This window comes from Vollenhovia emeryi, unplaced genomic scaffold (genome assembly GCF_000949405.1).
Source record: "Vollenhovia emeryi isolate VEMERY1.0 unplaced genomic scaffold, V.emery_V1.0 DF939133.1, whole genome shotgun sequence".
NCBI classification, from domain to species: domain Eukaryota; kingdom Metazoa; phylum Arthropoda; class Insecta; order Hymenoptera; family Formicidae; genus Vollenhovia; species Vollenhovia emeryi.
The window spans coordinates 1,539,000-1,562,284 of record NW_011967233.1 but is presented as its reverse complement, the minus strand read 5'-3'; the positions used below and the strand labels follow the sequence as shown (position 1 = coordinate 1,562,284).

The 23,285-nt window shown below is 31.6% G+C and overlaps 2 protein-coding genes and 1 non-coding gene across 7 annotated transcripts in view; 2 read left to right on the top strand and 1 right to left on the bottom strand.

The window, feature by feature from the left end:
- LOC105567898 (uncharacterized protein C1orf112-like) overlaps positions 1-10,858 on the top strand; it is a 37,057-nt gene extending 26,199 nt beyond the window's left edge. For 2 of the 4 annotated variants that reach the window (XM_012023149.1, XM_012023151.1), the window contains exons 2-14: positions 3,378-3,463; positions 3,843-3,989; positions 4,400-4,623; positions 5,149-5,303; positions 5,899-6,083; positions 6,265-6,410; positions 6,575-6,668; positions 7,146-7,326; positions 7,652-7,883; positions 8,315-8,642; positions 8,817-9,017; positions 9,131-9,541; positions 9,905-10,858. In XM_012023149.1, coding sequence (XP_011878539.1) covers positions 3,380-3,463; positions 3,843-3,989; positions 4,400-4,623; positions 5,149-5,303; positions 5,899-6,083; positions 6,265-6,410; positions 6,575-6,668; positions 7,146-7,326; positions 7,652-7,883; positions 8,315-8,642; positions 8,817-9,017; positions 9,131-9,541; positions 9,905-10,132 — 2,616 coding nt within the window. In that variant the 5' untranslated portion in view covers positions 3,378-3,379 and the 3' untranslated portion in view covers positions 10,133-10,858. Of the gene's footprint in view, positions 1-126; positions 268-3,377; positions 3,538-3,842; positions 3,990-4,399; positions 4,624-5,148; positions 5,304-5,898; positions 6,084-6,264; positions 6,411-6,574; positions 6,669-7,145; positions 7,327-7,651; positions 7,884-8,314; positions 8,643-8,816; positions 9,018-9,130; positions 9,542-9,904 lie in introns of those variants that run through there. The other 2 variants (XM_012023150.1, XM_012023152.1) reach the window with 2 other exon arrangements.
- Positions 10,859-11,813: 955 nt separating this feature from the next.
- Positions 11,814-11,889, bottom strand: Trnav-cac. Its single transcript is given in 2 exon segments — positions 11,814-11,847; positions 11,854-11,889. It is a non-coding gene; the product is annotated as a tRNA-Val (tRNA).
- Positions 11,890-12,423: 534 nt separating this feature from the next.
- On the top strand, positions 12,424-20,909 carry LOC105567890. Of its 2 annotated transcripts, none has more exons than XM_012023139.1 (11): positions 12,424-12,650; positions 13,432-13,594; positions 13,684-13,854; positions 14,143-14,237; positions 14,895-15,030; positions 15,508-15,645; positions 17,318-17,488; positions 18,559-18,681; positions 18,760-18,946; positions 19,199-19,306; positions 19,795-20,909. In XM_012023139.1, exons 2-11 carry the CDS (start codon positions 13,466-13,468, stop codon positions 19,821-19,823), a joined length of 1,287 nt encoding a protein of 428 aa, XP_011878529.1. In that variant the 5' UTR covers positions 12,424-12,650; positions 13,432-13,465; the 3' UTR covers positions 19,824-20,909. The 2 variants fall into 2 exon arrangements, with proteins under 2 accessions (XP_011878529.1, XP_011878530.1); XM_012023140.1 differs by having other exon boundaries at positions 13,423-13,594.
- Positions 20,910-23,285: the final 2,376 nt, after the last annotated feature.

Sequence of the window (23,285 nt, the reverse complement as noted above, 5' to 3'; positions counted from 1 at the left end):
ACCCCCGTCATTACGATCACTGTCAGCGCTACCAGGGTAGTCGAACTCCTCGTTCACCTCGTATACGTTGCCCCCGAGGCCACGGTGACGTAACATCGTGGTATCCGTGTATGTGTGTACAGTTGAAAATTTTGTGTTCTTAACAGATATCACATGTCTTAAACGGTTCATACAAATTTTTATATTAAGTTAACATAATGTGGATATGTTGAATGGCGATACTGTACTGTGATAACATTTCAACACAAAATAAATGCGAACCTTAAAGTAAGTTGAAATAAATTTTTGTTGAAAAAGTAAGTTGTGTAAAATCAACATGTTTTTAATGATGAAAAGTAATTAAAGGAAAAGTTATTTTTACATTTTATATTTTTAAATTTCAAGCTGTGTAAAATATTCTTCCTTAATTTGAAGTACACCTAAAATACATATTTGTAAGTTTTCTTTTTTTTTATTTATACGGAAAATACGCGTTTTGAAGAGAGACAGATGTCGTGAATAAGCGAATTTTTTTTATTGCATTTATCATAATTTTAAATTACTTTTTTCCGATCTAGTTTCATTAAATGTATAATATGTATCATATTAATGAGAATTACGTAAAAAAAAGACATGAATAAACTTCCAGTTACTTAAAACGACGAAAAAGAGAATTGTTTTTAGAAGAAAAGTTTTATTGATTATAATATTTATTCTTTCCCTAACGGCAGAATAATTATTTTACTTTCGTGTCTTATCGAAATAAAATATAGAAAAAAAATATTCGAAGAATTCATCAATTATCTTCTTCCTTTCTCTGCGAGTTTCTTTTCCATATTTAAAAAAAACTTATCTCGGGGGAGAACAGCTAAAGAGAAAATTGTTTATTATTATTTAATGTTATTTTTAATGTTAATACAGGACACATTTTGAGTTGCTACAATTATTAATAATATATTTGTTTTAAACATATCTCCAAGAGATTTTTCTGCAATTTCTTTTTTGATAGGGACACAAAATGTTTTGTTAACAATAAGCTTTAATTTCTGTTTTATTGCGCCGTTCCTTTTGCCGTATTACAAGCGTAAAATGTACGAATTTAGTAGGTCAGACTCTTTCAATAAGCAGGCATATTGAAGTACCGAAACGTCGGCATCGCAATCAGTAGTCAGTGCCACTCAGGAGCCGACTGGCGGCTCGAGTCTTGAGTTTGCAATTCAGGGACGAGAAATTAGCATCTCTCGATCGAAAATCGCATCGCTCAAATCCATCCTCCGTGACTCAGCCTGGTACACGTCGTTCGCCGCTCTTCGTCACGTGTCGGAACCACCCTCTCTTAACCCCTTTGCCACCCCCTGTCCTTACTACTCGGCAGCCACGTGCTGTTGTTTGGAGTCAAAATCACTGTTCGCGCGACTCCGTATATCGAACTCGAGAACCGCCGGCAGGCAACCAGTCACTGCCGCTATTATTGATCAAAACTCTGCCCATCATCTGACAGCTTGTTGTCCGCAGTTGCCATGGCAAGTCCGACAGCTCGATCATTCCAATTCCTGGGGCGCGGATCGACTTCTTTTCTCGCTCGTTCACTCCCGCGACTGGTCTCATTTGTCTTCCCCTCTTCATCCCCTTGTCCTCCAACCAGGATTCTTCATATTCGCGTGGCCTTGACGAAGGGAACCAACTTTGAACTCGTTTCCTCGCCCTGGATGTCCTTTTTCTCCATTAACCCTCAGTTTTTATACGAATGTACGCCAGTCTTCCCTTAGCTACACGCTCTATATTTCACCGCCGTACTCTTTCGTTGTTTCTCATCCGTTTTTTTTTCAAATCTCCCAGCTTCTCTCATTAACTTATTTTTCTTTTTCTCCTATTGACCGTAACAATTTTATTTCTGAGTCACGCATACACAGTGGCATGAACAAGAAGCTCTAGCATCTAATTGAAAGCATTTCTGTTTTATATTCTTGCCTTACATTATCGAACAATCAACTTTTCTAAACACGGTCTTTTACACTTAAACTGAAGGCAACTCTATACATCTCCAGCAACTGCTGTAACACCTTGCTTAACACATTCATATTTTCGAATTGATTATGGATAATTTTTAATCATTGACGCTACTTTCATCTCCTGGGTTTTATTTCTTTTCTTTTTTATTCTATTTTATTATGACTATTGGCTGTAGATAGATACATGGATCTTTTCTAATTATGTCTTATTTATTTAAACCAAATTAATATATGATAAAAATTCGATAATATAAAATAAATTTACATTAAAAGGAGCTAAAGTACCTGGTACCAGACGCTGGTGTACGTGTTAAAAACTTCTATTTATAAAATTTATACGTACGTTTCGACTTTTAATCAGGTCATCTTCAGTGCATTATAGAATTTTAAGTATTAACGTTACATGTACATAAGAAAAATCTACAATTAAGACGTAACAATGTTTTTGCTCAGTGAAGCTCAAAACTCTGAAAATAATTGCAAACATGAAGTATATTGTTGAAATTTATATTTCTGCTCGTTTATTGTCCCCTGCATCTACCAATGTTATTTCTATCTCTTATCGTTTTTCTCGGTGTCACTCGAAAAATGGAAAATTATAATGTACCAAATATGTAGGTGTGCTCGTGACAATTGAACCCGTTCAAGGGAAATTTCGGGAAATCGACCTTGCGTATCGATTCGATCGGTTAAATTTTCCCGAGAAGTGGGTTACAATTTCGCATGCCGGCGATGGCGCAGAAATTACAGCCAGAAACTTTTGGCGAATCGACGATTAGAGCTTGGAGCTGCCTTAATTGACGTCCTTATCAGCAAACTTTGGCAACCTCGAGCATTGCCAAGAAATTTTCGATTTGCCCCGTTTCTACCTATTATTCGAGATTGATAGCGGAAGGGAGAGGGAGGATTAAGTCTGATTACATCCCCCCTGCCTCCCCTCAGTTGATCGATCTCCATTTGAAACTGTTGCGAAAATACGCTATTAGCGAATAGTTTAAGTTAACAGCGTATTTTATTTGCTGTACATCTTCTTAATTATTTTCAACAAGTCGTGTCGTAAATTTATTGTATGTAGTATTAATTCCTTTGTGAGTTAAGTATCAGCGCGTAATTATTTTTTCTTGACTGGGAATAATTTTTCAATTGTTTCCTGAATCAATTTCCTTCCCGTAAACCAATTTTTTGCATCAGATGAAAAATTAACTGTTTAAGTAATTGCCGTATTTGACTTTCCTTTGTGAAATAATTAAAAATGATACATGCCAATCGGTGGGACTGGAAGAGAGTTATTGGTGTTAAAAGTTATTCATTTCCTGAGTGCTTTTACTCATCTCTACTCATCTTACTTATATTAAAATTACTTATATAGTGTTATATTTTTTTTAGATATGGACGAGAATAATCTGTCGAACAACCTCTCTGACTTCTTCTGTGAGGCAATTGATCTGGACTATAATGTGTCGAAACTGCAAATATCCTTTGATACATAGAATGATTAAGTAACTGAAGATTGAACCTGAATTCTCGTAGATTTAAAAATACGAAAGTACGTTAATGATTCTATTTGAGCGATTTTAGGAAGCAAACGTGATGCCTAAAGACTTTGTATGGTGGATGCCTTTATCCCGATGCCATGTAAAATCTATAAAAAGCAAAAATATACACTCTCCATGATGAAAAATCAAATAATATAATTGAAAACAACAGAGTCTTCTTGGCTTTATATTTGCTTTCTAAAATTATACTTAAGGTATAATTGGTATTATTTTTTACATTTTGCTTACACATTTTTGTTTCGAATAATGTTCCTCAAACTGATCGACCCTTAACTAACTTTTTTTCAACCGTTACGCTCTACTGGAAGAAAAAAGTCTCACTCTTGATACCGAATGCTTACTGCATATGCTGCAGCAATGTTTCTCCACGTGCCCAATTGAGTCGCTCGACGAGCAAATTTTCAGAAAAGTTCTCCCAAAAGCTCAACACTTTCTATTACAGGTACTTTTATAAAAGAAAGCTACAATATCTTATTAAAACCTTTATATACGCATATATGTATATTTTAACTGCTGGATGCATAAGAAGCGGTTTTAAGATCTTATTTATGATGTTCTTTTATATTTTCAATCACGTTTTTCTTCTTTGAAATATAATTTCTAGAGGAAATTAATCGCTCTCTTTTGACACTCAATTTAAAATTATCGCAAGTATTTTTCTAGCGTTTGCATTTTTGCAAACCTTTTTAGAGAAGTCGTGCATCCAAAGGTTAATTATTTTTCATGCATTTATATCGCGCTTATGAAGTAAATCGTAAGTGTATTTGTAGCTCAACACAAATTATTTATCGCATCACTTTCAATGTTGAAATATTCTTTTATTCGTTTTTCTTTTTCTTTTACGAACTAAAGGTCGTAAAAACTATAGATGATATAACAATGGGCAATAATGTGAGACCCGATAATCTGGGTGACATCAAGTGCAAACTGCAAGTTTGCGACGGACTTCTTGCTTTTTGGAAGAAATGCGTGGAACACGTTTCCACGCATGGAAAAGTTCGAGCTGCCTGCGTAGCATCGTTATGCGACATTCTACCGGAAACGATGGGAATAATTTTTGAGCATTGCAAAGCCAGGTATCTGCCAGATACGTTTTGTCCAACAATAAACAACGCGTTTACTCTAAACTTTTCAAAGAGAAATATAGTCGAATGTTCTACATTGTGGCCTCTCCTATTATTGGATAAATTGTCCGTCAAGTGAACAACACATAAACAAAAATCAACGAATAATTGACTTTTATAATTTTATTTTATTTAGTTTTAATATTATTTATTCTGATTGTAATTTCATAATCTACAAGTGGAACTTTTATTATAATTATGTAATTTTTACCTATGGTTTAATTCATTTAATTCATTGTCATAATCTTTCATTATGATTTTTTATTTTTATTTGACTATTATTATTATTAAATTTCTATTAGTTATATTTTTATCAACACCACATGTCGACGTTCTTACGATTTGCTGTTATTGTACTAAAAATACTTTTTCGTTAATAAACGAATAAATATAATCATAGCGAATTTTATGATGTATGGAACAAGTCATAGTTTATCGAATAATACAGAGAATAAAGGAGCATTGTTGATCGTGTAGCTCAAAATATGGAGCGCTATTGAGCGGTGCAATGCAAGAATTGCGGAATCTGTTTGCGAAGGCGGGCGCGGTCTTCAAGCTATTCTTTGCCACTTTGAACGGCATAATCGTCTTCGACACGGACGTGGAATCGGAAACGGAGCTGTTGACGAAAGGTGAGAGGGATCCCATTACGCCCTAACGACTCTTTAACCCGAACTATTTCCAGTCTTATCTCGCGGGCGCGTGCACTCGTCAGATTTTTTTTTCAATAATCTTGATAACAGTGGAAGAAAAAAGATATACATATACACGGGGAGAATTTTCTCTTAAAAATTTATCCTGAAAATCAGCTGATCGTGGGACAACATGGCATTTTGAAGAGCTTTATGAGTTTTTTCATTTTACCATACATTTTACTAGTAAAATGTATACTTGTAAGTATAGTTATTAGTAAATGTATGATAAAATTTAAAAAACTCTCATAAAACTTTTTTAAATGCCGTATTGTCCTACGATTACATGGTTTTCAGGATAAATTGTAAAAAAAAATATTCTCTCTGGGTATGTATCTATAAAGACTCGCGAATCGAGTATGTAAAGAATTGTGAAAAATTAGAAAAGTGTCATTTCAAAATTATAAAGTGTCCCTTGCTAAACGCACTAACAATAAGCACTAAAGCGCAAAGCGCGAGTTTCTTATGAGTTGTTTCCTTACTGTTAGAACAATCGATGAACTTTTTCTTCTGAGCAATTATATTGATTTTCCAGTGGTTGATGCGTATGGTAACATCGCTTCTATTGCGAACGGAATGGATAGCAAGACGTTTGTTGAATTATCCGAGATATTTGCCAAACTGGCCATTGTTTCCCAAAGCAAAATAAAATCATACAACATCTCGACGCATTTAATTCACATGACGAAGGACATATCTTGCCTTTTGTCTACTGCTAAGGTATATTATATCACACGTGATTTATTTTACCTTGAATTGAATTAAAATAAGTATGTTTGTCATTATTTGTTAATTAAATATAAATTAAATTATTAAAACTATATTGTTAACTAGATATCTATGTTATTTATATTTTTATGTCTATATACTGATTGTAATGAATAAATGTACAATAATACAGGAGCAGAATGATAAGACCGCGGAACGAAATGTGATGGTTGCTATGCGCTTACTGAGAATCCTCGAGAAATTAATATCGTCTTATGGCGCATCTATCACGCGCGAAATGATGTCGGACTTTGTGGAACTTTTGGCACAAATGCACGGGTGATAATTCTTTCATTAATCGTCAATTTTTGCAAAATAAAAATCTGTCCATTGCAAGAACTTTTTATTTGCGTATCGCATAAAATCATTATAATATATAGAATTATTATGTAATATAGATATAAACAAATATTATATTCAGAAAATTATTACTTCTTTTACAGATACTCTTGCTTGATAAAAGATAACGAAAGAACAATCTTGGCCGGCAGTACGTCTTTTTTAAATGTTACCTTCAGTCGTGACGATTTCCAACAGGTACGTGATACACACAAAGTTCTAGACATGGAAACAATTAAGATAAATCATAATACAAATTATTTCACCACTGTTATAAACACTTTGTTTCTAATTCTATAAAATAGTAAGGCCCGGTTGTACCAACGTCAATTCGGTCTTTGTCTTCTTCTGTTTCCTTTAGTAAGAGACAAAGAGTGAATTAAGCTAACGTTAAAATTACATGACGTTGGTGCAACCAGGCCTAAGTGCTGTAAGTTTGTACAAGATAATAGAAATTAATTTATACAAAATGACGAATTTGTAAATGTACTATGCAGGAGAATTGTTTCGTCAATACATTCGTTGAGCTGTGTAACTGATAAAATCTTTTGAGGAGAAATATGTCTGTATATTATTTTCTATATTATTTCTACATTTCTACATCCTCTTATATGTAATGAGGAACAAAAATTAATTTTCCCAAATGATATAATTACAATCAGAGTTCTGTTTCAGATATATTTTGAATATGGAAGACGAAGTGCTCCACGTGATCAATATGTGCACAGATTAAATTACCTTTTACTAACGATCGCTATCATGAGGAAATTGAATGACATGCCATTTGAACACCACAGCAAGTGGTATTTAGGCTCAGACTCGATCTTGGACATTGCATTCATATACATAAAACATCGTAAGTGATAAAAAGGAAAGCTATTGTAAAGATTTCAAGTTACCTACAAGATGTAGAATTTCAAGAATTTCTGGAAACTGTAAAAGCTTTGTAGGCCTTAGTAGAATTTAGAAAATATTAAGATTTTTAGAAATTTTAGTAATTTTGTTAATTGTAAGAATTTGTTAAAATTTTAAAGCGAGAAAATTTACTCACATTGCATTAATTATAATAACCGCACTTAGGTTTTAATTGCATCTTTTCTTACTATTCCAAACTTGCAGTTGATGAAATAAACGCTAAATCTCTTTGTATCGCTTATTCGTTCGCTCGTTCTCGGTTGTAGTCGAAGAAGAAATCTGCGCCGGAAATCTACGACTGCCAGGCGTTCGCGGGGTTGATGAAGGGCCGCGATTTACTGGGATTTACGAGGCAACTTTGATATCTATTTGCAACTTGGTTTGTCAAATTCGTCCGGAAGATTTTCACGCACTTGAACTGCTTCTACTAAAGTATTTATTGTCAGGTCATTTCTGGTGCTCTCTATTAAGCTCGGACGTTTGGTGCTTTATTGGCAGGTAAGTAAACAAGTGTAATCGCCATTATATTAACATTAATAGTGATAATTATTAGTAAAATCTTAGTGCATTTAATTATAAATTATGTAACATTGCTTAATAATATTATATTTTATTTAGTGATTAATGATAGATATCATTGATTTATTATTAATATATATAATACAGTATATTATATATAATTTATGTTTATATAATTGATTATTAGATTAGTAACACAGCATTGATTAATATTGAGTACAAGTAAACCCCAGACAGCACGCATGTCTAAAAGACATCGTAAAGACATCTGTAAGTTGTCTTTTAGATACGTGTGTCTAAAAGGTGCCTTAAAAACATTTTTATGACGTTTTTAAGACATTTTAGATATGCGTGTTGTCTGGGAACCGATCAAATTATGATTTTTCATACAGTATAATTATTTATTTAAGACTCGGTTCTTCACAATTGTGCGCCGATCATGTTAAACACCTGATTAAAGTTTCCGCCGCCTTGGTAGAACGACGCGACAGCATAGAAGCGATCATACTAGACAACACGATCGTCAGATTGTACGATTTGCTAAACGAAGATGTGCAATCCACTCTGCTCGACAACTTTATCGATCTGGATATGGATCATTATGTCTCTAGTCTGCATTTATTAATAGCAAAAGCCAAATTTCTTTCATCGGAACGATTAAGGCGTAAAGTCGAAGAGTTACCAAAGGTTTTCTTAGACTTGCAGGATCACCCTTCTATTCATAGTTGGAAGCGCCTTGTAAGATATGCCAAATGTTTTAGATACTTAAGCTTACCCGCTTGTTTTAACTACAAGAAATTTTTATAATTATAATTTGTCTTGAAATTTTGAATTTTTTGGTTGTATAGAACTTTCATGTTTTAAACTATATTTCTTCACAATTTCAAGTTTTCTGTTTATATCGATTTTCAGATGCAGATCGTGTCTGCGATGATAGCGGTGGATTACAGTGATAACAAGGAAACTATTAATGCTCTAACTAAAATATGGAGTTTCGTTGCGGATGTGATTATTGAGTGCGACGGCAAACAATTGGATCTACTGACCGATTTGGTTGTTACCTTGCTCGACGCTACTCATCTCAAAAATCTGAATGATGACAGTTTTTGTGCGGTATAAAAAAATCTTGTCTGTCTAACAATTTGCTAACGGGATTAATCCTTTGGCAACAGCAAAAATTATAAGAGTACTGTAACATAATATCAGATATATATTTGATATTTCAGATTCTGACGTCTGTCGCAACTTCATGTGTTCATCTATCGTCTCGAGGCAAAATTAAAGTCTGCCATTTTCTACAACAGAATGTCGAGGATCTCGGTCGTTGCGGAGTTCAAAGTGTCGTATCTACTCTAATCGAATTGTTCAGTCGCTTACTAGAAGACGAGAATCCTTGGGTACGACAAGAGGCTCTGGAGACCTTCGAGCATGTGGGACATGTATGCCCAGAGCAATTGATCGCCGCAATAGCAAAAGCTTTAGCAAAGATACCCGGCATCAGCAATGTTATGCAAGCCTACTTGTCTTCGAGACTATATCATGTCTTCAAAGGCTTTACTAACATGCAAGATTATCTTAAATACTTGGCTAAAGCTGTTCAAGATTATAGCGATGAGCACAGATGCTACGAGTACAACGTAAGTACTAAAAAACTTGAACTAAAAAATAAAAGATAGTTATTTACTTCAATTTATTTTTTATCTAAATTTTTTATCTTGTTCACGAGCAGATCTGATTATCTATGATGATCTGTAACGTGAGATTATTTTACGTCTGCTACTCAAGAATATATTGTCATGAGAAGTATTTTTTTTAATAATATAGTTTTGATTTCATATATTTTGTTGAATAAGTAATAGTTTCGAGCATAAATATATTAAATTGAGATGAGACTTTTTGCATAAATAATACAAAGACTATATATATTATATGTATATAAATATCTGAACAATATAATAAAATATGAAATAAAAATGCTAATAATGATAAATAAATGCAAGGAATCTGAGAGAAAAGAGAAGATGCCAAAGTTGGAGGAGAAGAAAAGCTCGCCTGAAATCATTGCGCCGAAGTTAACACACTTGGATGAACAAGCGGAAGAGTTCTACAAAGGATTAACAAAGGTGTTAGAAAGTCAGGCTGTTATCAGTGAAGCGATTTGCAGGAGACTGATAACCGTCCTCGAACAAATTACTCGAATTCAGGGAAACAAACATTCGCGGAACTGATAGTTTGTCTTTGCGATATAAAGGTGGACAATAATAATTTATCAGATAAAGATAAAGGAATAGTTTGTCAAAATGGTGGTGAAGTGATTGCAAAGAAAACAAAACATATAGAAAGTAAATAGAAAAATATGGAAAAAAGATTATCAAATAAACAAAAAGTAGAAAAAAAAGTTTAAACGTTTATAACATTCTTTTGTGCCTTAAGAAAAACGGTGATAACTAGAATGTTTATAACATTCTTTTATGCCTCTTCAGAAAAACAATAATAAATAGAAAAATTAAGAAAAGATTAAGAAATCAGGCAAAAAACAAGACAAGAAAGCTTCAAAATTTTTTTAATATAGGTACATACCAAATATTAAAATCAAATATAAATTATTTTGTTCTTATTGTAGTATATAAAAACTGTTCTTGTTATTTTCTCGCACCATTTTTTATAATAAAAGAGCCTATTTTTAATTAAATAAAGTCCTTATTTAAAAAAATGTAGATTATGTAATTTCAAACCCTTTCTAATTTTACTGTTGTATAATGTAAAAATTAGAACTTAACACGCATTTTAGAGTAATATTTTTTGAGTCATCTTTCTGAGAGAGGTCGAATTTTATCGAATCTTTCCAAGCAACACAAATATTAAAAGATGATTTCTTACAATGTTTTTGAGACACGTATGTGGCAAAAGAATTGACATAGATAATCTTTTATCTATTTTTGACAAGAAAAAGATAGTATAGTTAAAAATTTGAAATTTCTATACAATAAAAAATTTCAAATTTTCGTTTTATTTGACTTCTACCTTTTTAAATTGAATCACTGAATCCCCGAATCCCCAGCACGCATGTAAAGTTTTAAAGATGTTTTAAGAAGCTACATACACCTGGACCAAGCAACAGAAGGAAAATTTTGAAGAATTTCTTTTCCTATGATTTTTTCATACAATTTTTAAAATAAAAAAGTGTCTTTAAAAGTGTACAATTTTAGGTATATTTACAAAATAAAATTTTTTAAAATTCGTTGTTTTTAAGTTATAGTTTTGGTGAACCTGAAGACAGGTTCTTCGCGGATAGCATCTACGGCGCCAAAACATCTTTTTTGAATTTTATCTAACAAAAACGAAAACATCTTTAAAGTAGAAGAATAAAACTAGTCCTTATCGCAATTAAAAATTTAGATCTAAAAAGAATATAGGGTATGTTTTGAATTTTGAAAAAATTTAATTAATGGTGAAAAAATACTATGTCATTAAAAAAAATCCTACGATAAAGACAGATTTTATTCTTCTACTTTAAAGAATTGGTTGTTTTCGTTTTTAATAAATCTTGGAAAAGATTTTTTGGCATTGTCCATAAAGAACCTGCCTCGTTCTTTAGGCTGTAACTTGGAGACAACGAATTAAAAAAACTGTTTTATAAATGTTCTTAAAATTTCACACTTTTAAAGACATTTTACAATTTTTGATTAAAGAATTAATTATGTGGAAAAATTCTTGAAAATGTTTCTGTTTTTACTTGTACTAAAGTGTATGTAGCTTTCCGGAGAAAAAGCCATATATCCAATTTTATCTAATTGTATCGCATGTGCAAATAATGTCAGATTCATATCTGACATGATAACATGATGATAACATCTGTGATTTTTATTGACCGTATCTGGCAATTAAAATTCTTATTGCGAGAAATATTACCCCAGCCAGGATTCGAACCTGGGACCTCCCTACAATCCGTGACGGGCGTCTTAGCCAGCTCGACCACTGGGGCTGTAACATGCATATTACTTAAGATGTTGTTTACGCGTTTATTTCGACTTTTCAGAACTGTGCGTCGATAAGGGTTGTCGACCATACACCGAACTGTCGATACGCGATTTTTAAATTTCCCTGTCCCCTTCCTCCCCCGATCCTATTCTCCCTATTACGGAGGAACACCATGTTTGGTATGATAAATAAAAAAAATGGTATAAACATTTGACTATATCTGACCACATTTGATTTGATATACTTACACGGAAAAAAACATTTAGCTGCTGTAGCTAAAACTTAGTAAAAGCTGTCCATAGTTTACTAAATTTTAGCTACAGCAGCTAAATGTTTTTTTCCGTGTATAAATGGATGCACTAAAAGTTGGATATAATCTGATCCAATTTTATTATATCTGACATTATTCGATACAATTAGACAAACTTGGATATACATATAGCTTTTGTCCCTGGGTTCTTAATTAAAAAGAGCTGATACTCATTCAAGTTGAATGACTCACTTCTGAACACTAATCCCTGATAACGATGCTCATATATATATAGAGCAAGAAAGTCCTAAGCTCACAGTATGCAGTTCGGTATTATTGTTCGTGTCATAGTTTTGTAAATAATAATTTGTCAAACAAAATAATTAATAAAGGACGTGTGAGCAGCTTTAACATAAGTTAAATTATTGAGAACGTATTGTCTAGTTCTTGTGAATATAGCTGCAAATTTGTGCAGCAATATTGATGAATTCGCAATTTTTGTCTTCATCTTTTTGGTGAGTACAATAAATAGCTGCCCAGTCAGAAACGACTCGTCGATCGACGTCGAAACGATGTTGTATCGACATCGAAACAGTCCTATTGACGTCGATTCGACATCGTTTCGACATCGATCGACGAGTCATTTCTGACTGGGCGATAGATTTGTCAAGATGCAATTTTGTAATTAATTTTGACGTTACGTATTAAAATATAAAATATAAAGTATTTACGCTTCTAAAATGAATCATTAAATTTCTTACAGAATAAGTAGAATCCCTCAGAATAACAATTAATAACTTTGCCGTAAGCGTGATTGCATTTGTTGAAGCAGTTATTTGTATTTTTATTTCAAGTAGAACACATACGCGCGCCATACCATTTATTTGGATATTCCTTTCTTCGTATTAAATTCGTAAAAGAACTATAAACTTGTTTATTACATTCAAATAAAATAATTCTTTTTTATAAATTGATATAGTATTTCTATTAAATTATAAATCACAACTCGACTATTTCACTTTTCTCTAAGTGATGTCCTCTCTATTTTTTATACATACCTCCTCTGTATTATCTTCTTTTTTTCACGATTTTCCATTTTTTTTCTACGAAAAATGTAACTGAGTTAAGTTACAGTTAGCAAGAAAAAGAAACTAGCGAAGTTAAGTTAGAGTTACCAAAAAAAGTAACTGTAACTGCGTTACAAGTAACGAGTTACTTCCCAACCCTGATAATACTTATGTAACGATATAACGTAAAATAGGACAATTTTTAAGTAATAATTTTAAGTAATTACAGATTTTGAAAATACAGCAACTTACATATACACGCGATGGCGCAGTTCGCAGATTTATCTCTATATCAGTATATGAAAGATGATACCATATTCAATAAAATAAACACTACATTTATAAAAATGGATTCAGATGTCATAACGCACCAAAATCCGATCTTGCAAACAGTACTGTATAAAAGTCTTTGTATTATTTAAATTGTATCCTATTAATTTTATGTTGGTATGCATATTGTACGTTGTAATGTATGCGGCAGATTTTGGACGAGTTAATAACGGCTATGAAAATGCAGAGTCCATTATTTGCTAAAACATTTCAAAAAATTAGCTGGGTTGGCAGTTTTTATAAAGGCACTCGTGTCGGCGAACCAGGAGAATACGATATTGACATTGTGATCAATCTACCGTTCAAAGAAAGAGACATACAGGTAGATATTATTTTTATAATCAGCGTATAATGCTGAAAGTTTTTCAAGCTTAAGAAAATTCGAAGTAATTATTTATGTGAAAAGTTTTTATTGTTTGACTTATTTTGTGTATATGGCGTTATTTCTCTTTTAAAATACACATACATATTAAATAATTTCAACTTGATAATATATTAATAAAACAATATCAGTTATATTTTCTTAACAATTCAGTAATGCAATCTTCCACGATAAGATCAACGCGAATAAAACTTAATATTATAATTAAACTTATTGATTATATTCCAGTTTACGAAAGATCGACCAGGTTGTATTAAAATGTGCACAGTTTGGAGAGATATAAACCCGCAGAAAGCTTTAAATTTAGATCCGAAAGTCTCTAAGTAAATATTGTATTATAGAAATATATTTACAAGGGAAGATTTTTAACTCAAAAATTCAAAATATTATAAAACTTTGGCAATACTTAGCCAAGTCTCTACATGTGAAAAACTAATAAAATCATTACTTAACGAATAGTTATATAATTGATGGATGTATGTGTGCCAAATATAGGATCTGATTACCTTTTGTTATTGAACTCGATGGCTGGCCATTATCCATTTTTATTAAAAGTTAACGTACCGCATAATAAGAATATTAAAATAGCCATGCAAACCTCTAAAAAAAAAACAATAAGAATGATACAACTTCTTGAGGTTTATAATTTTCGATAATGGACAAATTTTATTAGAAAATTTTCCGAATTTGTATGTTACGTAATTGTGCGTGTATTAATTTAGAATACAGGCATGAAATAGTATTGGTAAATTGCAATCACTGACTCATAATCAACTTTAATCACTAATATATTCCAATTTACTTACGTTTGACATAAAAATGATTATGTCAAGAAAAAATTAAATTATTTAAAAAATTAGACCGTTCTTTAGGTATAGCCAAAATTTATAATTTTTTTAATTTTCTAAGGTAAGGACCTTTTCTTGTTAGGTCCTCAATATTATAATTTACAAAATAAGAAAAGTCTATTTTCTGTTTAGAGAATTGAAGTCCTTCATTGATGATGAATCGTATCTAAACCAAGAAAAATTTCGTAATTGGATGGAAGGAGTTTTGAATAAAGTGGCCTACGCTACTAGTGGATGTAGTATAATTAAATTGCCTGGTCGTGAACCAGTAAGTGAAATATTAAACATATTTTGGTGACAGAATTGTTCAGAATTGCAGACTAGTATTAATTGCATTTATAATAATTGTAAGATAACGTTTTGATATTATAATATTCACAGAATATGGCAATCGAATTGATATACATGTATATCGAATAAATGTGTTATTTCATTACTGTTTATATATTTATTTAGTTATTAAATTATTAATTAAATGTTTGTTTAACTATTAATTATTATTTTTTTATTTTGCTTGTGTTCAATTGTGGATAATAAAAAAAATAGTAAGCTTTTTGCCATTTGCTATCACATTAGTAGTTTTTATTTGATATCTGTTGATTCAAAAAATCATATTATAATAAACGAGCAAAATTGCTCTCGATATATTTGGCTATTTAAAATTGTCTGTATATGTATCATAAGAAGAAAAAACTAAATTAATTAATAAAGCTAAACTAATATTACATGTTTTATCTGTATTTAGATAAAAATGAAAAAATCGGGACCAGCTTTTACATTAACAGTAAATTACGACTGGAAAACTATCGATATTGATGTGGTTCCTGCTTTAAGTTTTTCGGTTTGTTCTTTGCCGAGATGTCCGAAAACGGATATTTTACAAGTATGTAATACCTCAATTCAAAAGATATGACGTACACATAGGTATATTTATTTGTTTATTAAAATATGAACTAAATTATACTTGATGGGAGAAATCACATATTTAATAAGACTGTATTGCCAATTGGTAAAAGGTCGAAAACATCACGGTGTAGACAATATCATTCTTTTTTTCTGATTAAAGACTTATTTGTTCTCAATGCACGACAATTCTCTCTATAAGAAAAAGTTGGAATGCTAATCCACGTCACATATGAAATTGTATATATGTGTGTATGTATATACATATATAAAACTGCAGATCAAATTAACGTTGTGATTATCATCCACATAACGACAAATAAATATTAATTGCTTTGTTACGATAATAGAAATAAAGAAAGATGCAAATTGGAATTGCTTCCTCAGAATTTTAATTCGCACATAAAGTTTCTTCTATAAGAAAGTCAAAAACCTGCATGCGCATAGGAGAAGAATTAGAAATTTGCATATGACTTTATTCACAAAGCTTCCTCTATTTTATGAATCTTTCGTAAAGATATTTAAAAACCTTAAACTTTAATTTTATTTAAAACAGAATTAATAGGAAAAATAACTACCCAATAAGTACAACTACAGTTATATGTATACATAATAAAACCTGAGACAAATAAAGCCCACCTCAGTTAAAAATGCAATTGTAAAGATTAATTGAAACAACAATATTCATATTGCAGTTTGTTTTATTACTAATTAAAAAGATGCAAATAAAAACAAATCTTAAAGTAATTTTAATTTTTACAAAGTTTTCAAAAAACATTTGAAAAAGAAAACGGCAATTATTTGACATTTTTGCATAACTACTAAATCAAGATTATCTTACAATTAAATTATAATTCTAGCTTAAGAATAGTCATTAGTCTTTATTTTTCTTTGATTTTTGTTTTTATGATGGCAGTCTTCTCTTTCTTTTTCTTACTATCCTTTACTTTGAAAAGATCTTTGGCCATTCTCTGGCCCTTCTAATGGTTTAATGATCTTTCTTCGTGGTTTCACCTTTGCTGCAATTTGGCGTTAACATCAACAACAATCAACAATCTCCAAAATTTACTAGGCCTTATTGCCGTTGCATACTAGATTAGATTACAACTATTTTTATATAAATTAGCTAAAGGCATTTTTTATATCATAAAACTTGAAGTTATAAGAATAATTTAAATAATGTAGATAATATAAAAATAATGTAGAAAGAACACAATTTTTTAATAAAAACTTTCGAATTTTGATGACATAATTTTATAAAACGGAGAGATGCAACCACTTTTCACAAAGGTCTTGGCCAAACTGACAAAATGGTGTCGCTGGACAGTATTGTGCTCCTAAGTTATCATTTTTTTGTGTGTGTTTGTGTAAAAAGCCAAACCAATATACTGATTGTAATTATGATTTTTCAAAAAACGGGCCTTATTAGCTTTATTTGACACAGGTACCTTATTATAATTTCTCACTCGACAAAATAAATATAACGTAACAGATATATGTACATACATACATACATAACAGTTACATCATTGAGTAGAAAATTAAAAATTATAATATTGATATTATATAATCGTTAGTGTTTACTTCAAAATTGCTTACAACAATTCAGTAGTTAAATATCATGCTTCTACTAATTGTTTCCGGTTTTATAGTCTTGTCCAGATAGAAAATGGTTTGCGATTCCCAAACCTTTCAACGACAGTGAACATGGCTCCTACGATTTCCAATATCGTTATTGGCGACTGAGTTTTTACGAATTTGAGAAAGACATTTTTTCTACCCATGAGTATGGGCGTATGAAACCTGTAATACGTCACTTAAAGGTATGATACGTTATGGAATAACAAACATCAATTTATTTGTAACATTAAATGTTCAGATTATTTTTTTATATTTAATAAGTATCCTCTGGAAATAATTTTCTCTTTTTACTTTTCTTAATGAATTAATGTAAAAACTTTATTTATTTAAAGTGTTATTGTTATTTTATTTTAATAATAAATTAAACACACATATATACATATATACATATTATATATATGCGCACGCGCGCGAGTGTGTGTGTGTGTGTGTGTGTGTGTGTGTGTGTGTGTGTATTCATGTATACATATACACTCAGTCCAAAAAAGCGGTACACCTAAAATTTGTCAAAAAATCACCAAATTTTTAATGACGATAACTACATGAGTAATAATGATAGAAAGGTTTTTCAAAAAAAGAAATTGAAGCTTGAAATCTCTACTTTAAGAATCGATACATAAGAGTTTTGCGAGATAATTTTTTTATAATGGTGGATGACAAAACGAGAGCATGCGAAATTGAAAAATATTGGTCCGAATTTGCGACGATCCATGGCGAGAGGCATGTGTCACAATTTAATGGGATAAAAAGCATGTGATAGTACAGAGTCTCCCCTTCAAAATGCCTTTTTTACTCGTTTCGATACCATGATTTTTCACTGAGATATGTGCATTTGAATAAAAAAGCCGGTTTTTACTTTAAATGCGCATATCTCAGCGAAACAACATCGTATCGAAACGAGTAAAAAAACATTTTGAAGGGGAGACTCTGTACTATCGCATGCTTTTTATCCCATTAAGTTGCAACACTTGCCTCTCGCCATGGATCGTCGCAAACTCGAACGAAAATTTTTCAATTTCGCATGCTCTCGTTTTGTCATCCGCCATTTTGAAAAAATTATCTCGCAAAACTCTGTTATGTCGATTCTTAAAGTAGAAATTTCAAGCTTCAATTTCTTTTTTTGAAAAACCTTTCTATCATTATTACTCGCGTAGTTACCGTCATTCAAAATTTGGTGATTTTTTGACAAATTTTAGGTGTACCGCTTTTTTTTGGACTGAGTGTATATACATATTTATATTCTCTTTATTAGAAATTTAGAGATACACGAAATTGGACAAGCATTGCAAGCTATTATCTTGAGACATTATGCTACCATGAACGTGAATTGTTCCGTATTTCTCACAATTTATCATATACTTTCTTATTCTACAAGGTAATATATTATAAAAATTCTAAATAGTTTTTATACTGAAGCAATAATAATAAAATAGTAACAATATTTATTATATAGATGTTGGAAAAGCTTCGCGATGCTTTTCGCGATCATCGTATAAGACATTACTGGGACGACGACTTAAACTTGTTGGAGAAAATTGGATATCACGAAATGCAGAATATGGAAGGTAGAATACAAAACATTTTAGAAAACATCGGGAGGACTATTCAAACCGATCGGTATGCGATGGCTAAATATACTTGTGAGTACTTTTTTCCTGTTTCAAATAAATATAAATTAATATTATATATGCATAGTCAACCATAAAATTGGTCACTTTTACTATTTATTTATTAAAATATAAAATATAATATTGTAAATTTCTTGTAAAATTAAGCATAAAAAAAATGGCTCAGAGCCATTTATGAACACTCATTTAAGACTCCGTTTTAGTGCTTGATGTTCTAATCATACGGGCCATTGTTTCTTATTTCCCATACATTTTTGGTTGTAGTGAATAGTACCGAATTGAATATTTTGGTAATATATGATGCAGCAACTATAATCAGTAATATGTTCTGGCCTGAGGTCCCCGAACCGGAACTCGAATCGGAATCTGAATGTAAATATTACATATAGATTTTATTCTAAACAAACTTTTTTAAGAAGAAAGTATCATTAAATTACTATTAAACTTACGGAAATTAATTAGAAGTTAATTACCTGCTTTTTATACATATATGTATGTATACAAAATAATTATTTAATGTTATTAGCAGTTATAGCTAAAAATTTGTAAATTCTAAAAATATCTTTTTTAAGAAGAAAGTTTTTAGCTTAATGAATAATTTACGTTTATATATGATTAAGACTCTTGACTCCCCTCATTCCATATTAGCCATGTCAAATTATGACAATAATTTCTCGCATTTAATTCAATGTAGGTAGAGGAGTACGTACTTAATAATATTACTTTAATTTATAACATTATCTAAAATTTCATAAATACTAACTTTCACGATAGTTGTATTACTAATTGTATTGTTTCAGTATTTTTGCATATTATTTTTGTCGTCAATTAATATAGTATCGCATTACGTTTTCTTGCAGCAAATGCATCGAAGTGCATGATTCAGTGACCAGTAAAAAAAATCAGCAACGTTGATGACGCAGCATATCATAGCAAGACAATCTGCCTTAGTTGAATGATTATACAAGAAGATGAACCAAATATACGTTTATATATAGCACAGAGTTTCAAGCTAATTGGTTTCTCATTGTTGGCTCCTGACTATCAAACTCAGCCGTTGGAGAGAATTTGGATTAGGCAAAGGATCTTGTTGTCTGTTATTACGAGAGATGTTCTTTTAACTATTATAAATTTAGGTCTTCTTTATTGCTCACAGAGATCGTCCAATAGTACAAGCGTAATGATTTCTCGCGGGTCGCCTCGTCGCTAATCGTTCCTCAGCTGGTACCTCTCTTTTCGATCTCGACTGACTGTTCTGCCTGCCTAGAGCCAGTGCTCTTTATTTCCTCTCGAGGAAGTGCCGTCGGACCAATCGGCAGCCTCACGCATAACAGCCGATCCCCGCTGTTGACGATACAAGTGTTTACGGTTTTAAACTTTCTGGAGGACACCTCTGAAAGTAACTATCGTCCTCGACGCTTGACAAACGATGACGGGTGATATTCTGCCCGTTACATTTTATTCTAAACTTCGAGCATATACATACATAGGAAATCACATTGCTATAAATAATTTGCTAACATCATATTCAAAATTTAGTCCATAGTTCTCTTCTTCGGGTAGCTTTTCTTGAACGGTCGCTACGGGGAGATATTCTCCAGCTTCATTATTGTGGATTCTTCATTGTTTTTTTCATTCACCTATTGTATGAGATTCTTCGACGTTTGAACATCAACATAATTGCTATAATCCTCTACTGTTTTATTGTTTATAACTTTGGCATATTTATCAGGGAAGGATAATTTTAGCTCTTTCTCTATCACCACTATGTCCACATCCAACAGTGAGTCATTGTATTCAGCGTCCAACAAATGTTGGACTACCTTTGGTTTCAAGTCCTTCTTCTTGAAAAAATCTTGGAACACCGGTTAACTTGGATCACGTGTTAATACAAAGAATTTCGCTGTTAAGTTAAGTGTCTTTAATGGAAAACAATTATTATCAATTAAGTGAAATAAAAGATTGTGGAAAAGCTAACTACTATATAACTTAATTACCTATTCATACATTTAAATTTCCTCAAGAATATCGGATAATCAAACCTATTGCCGTTATGTGCTGCGAAGCAAATTGGTGGCATAAAACGTTGCAAGAGGTGTATCATTAACTTGTAAAGTTTATTCTCGAAAAGCTGTATTTAGTAGTTGCGTGTTATCATCATTGTTATATATTTGTATACAAAATCATAAAATTATTATCATATTAAGTATCGTAATTACATAAATATTAATAAGGGTAAATAATTGTAGACCAAGGCATTTACAATTTGAATTCTTTTTTCCATCTCTAGTCGTTTACACATTAATTGCAGATTAATGAATAACTCACTTGTTAGATCCTTCACGTTCGGAGCTATGACCATTGTTTATTTAAAACTCGATTCTTGGCAACTGCGTACCGATCATGTCAAACACCTGATTAAAGTTTGTACCATCTTGGTAGAACAACGTAGAATCGCTCACAACAAAATTACCTTTTAAAAAAAGGTACAAAAAAGGCGCCAAATATACGCGTTCAAAAAAGAATTATTGTATAAAACAACTTTTATCTATAAAAATAATGATATTAACAAATTGCACCAAGTATAATAGTGGATATTTATATAAACTAGTTTCTTATTACTTTTCGATATTAAGTACAATGTTATATAAAAAAAATTAAACAAAAGATTTCATTGGACGACATAAAGAAAATAATAATAATAAGACAAAAGTTTTATGGATATAAATATTGTATTCAATAAAAATGTAATTGCAAATAAATAAATATTTCAGTAAAAAATGGCCTTCTCTAATTGTTAGCTACATGTTAGTTCTGGTTCACAATATTATTGTTTATTACAAAATTTGGCGCTGCTAAACCATTGCAATATTTAACCTAAACTTAATTCTAATCTATTACTACTGCAGCCGGTCGAAAATTCGAAATTTCGTGTGCACACATGCCTACCCCAGCGAAAAATGACTCGAATTAATCGATGTCGAATCGACGTCAATTAGACGATGTCGAATGTAGATCGATGTCGAATCATTTCTTACTGGGATGTGCCCGTTATCTTACAATTAGTGTGAGTTATCTCACACCGATATGCTATGCTTGTAGTAGTGGGCATCACGTATCTAGCTCCGCAATTCCCCTTGCCTACACTTTGGATGTTGGATGGACAATAATGACAACGGAGGAGAAAACAGAGTATCTTATCGCAAATTTGCCACATTTAGAACTTAGCATCACAATATATCTGCCCGTAGGCCACGTAAGCGAAAAAATAAAAACTCTTTCCTTATGTAAGTCGAACCCAGTGAGAAAGAATTCGTCGAAGCAATGTCAAATCACATCGACAGTCAAATTGACGTCGATCGACATCGATCGACGAGTCATTTCTCGTTGGGGACCCAAGCTATATGAACCTATTTAGAAGCTGATCAGATCAACCGTTATTGAGATTGCGATAGTCAAACATCTTTTGAAATATCGTCTGGCGTAAAAAATGCCCGGTCTGTCTCGCTATGCATATTGCTGCGCGTATACTTGTCGCGCGAAACACTTCCTCTTGTTACCCAGGCTATCTCGTTGCGCATATCGTTACGTGTATACTTGTCGCGCAAGATACATCGTTCCTCTTTATCATACGCAACATAATCGTCAGATTGTATGATTTGTTAAACAAAGAAGTGCAATCTATTCTGTTATTATAGATAAACTTTTATCTGTTTCTTACAACAAGAAGAAAATAATATAGTTCAAAACATGAAATTTCTATACAACAAAAAATTTTTTATTTCATTCGACTTTTATTTAAATCTCTTTTTAAATTGAAAATTTAATTGAATCTTCTCGGCACGCATGTGAAATTTTAAAGACGTCTTAAGGAACTACATACACTTAGAAGCAAGGGAATTTCAAGAATCTCTTTCCATATGATTTTTAAAATAAAAAATTGTAAAATGTCTTTAAAAGTGCGCAATTTTAGAAACATTTATAAAATGATTTTTTAAATTTGTCGTTTCTACGTTATAGCCTAATGAACGAGACAGGTTCTTCGGACGGTGTCCGCGAAGCGACTTGTCTTTCTTTTCAAGTGAAATCCAAAAAGACTTTGAATTTTATTTAAAAACAAAGACAAAAGTAAAAAAATAAAATTAATCCTTATCATAATTACAATTTTTTATTTAGAAAGAATATAGGAATTGTTTTGAACCTTTAACTGCAATTTTCGAAAAAAATTTATCAGTTTTTATGGTAAAAAAAATTGTGTCATTTAAAAAAAACTTGTTTCGTTCATTAGCCTAACCTAGAGACAACGACAAATTAAAACAAATTGTTTTGTAAATGCCCTTAGAATTTCACA

Coding starts and splice junctions, on each gene's coding strand:
- LOC105567890 (XM_012023139.1), top strand. CDS start 13,466: ATGGCGCAGTTCGCAGATTTATCTCTATATCAGTATATGAAAGATGAT. Junction 13,595..13,683: donor AAAATCCGATCTTGCAAACA/GTACTGTATAAA, acceptor TGTATGCGGCAG/ATTTTGGACGAGTTAATAAC. Junction 15,646..17,317: donor CGAAAACGGATATTTTACAA/GTATGTAATACC, acceptor CCGGTTTTATAG/TCTTGTCCAGATAGAAAATG.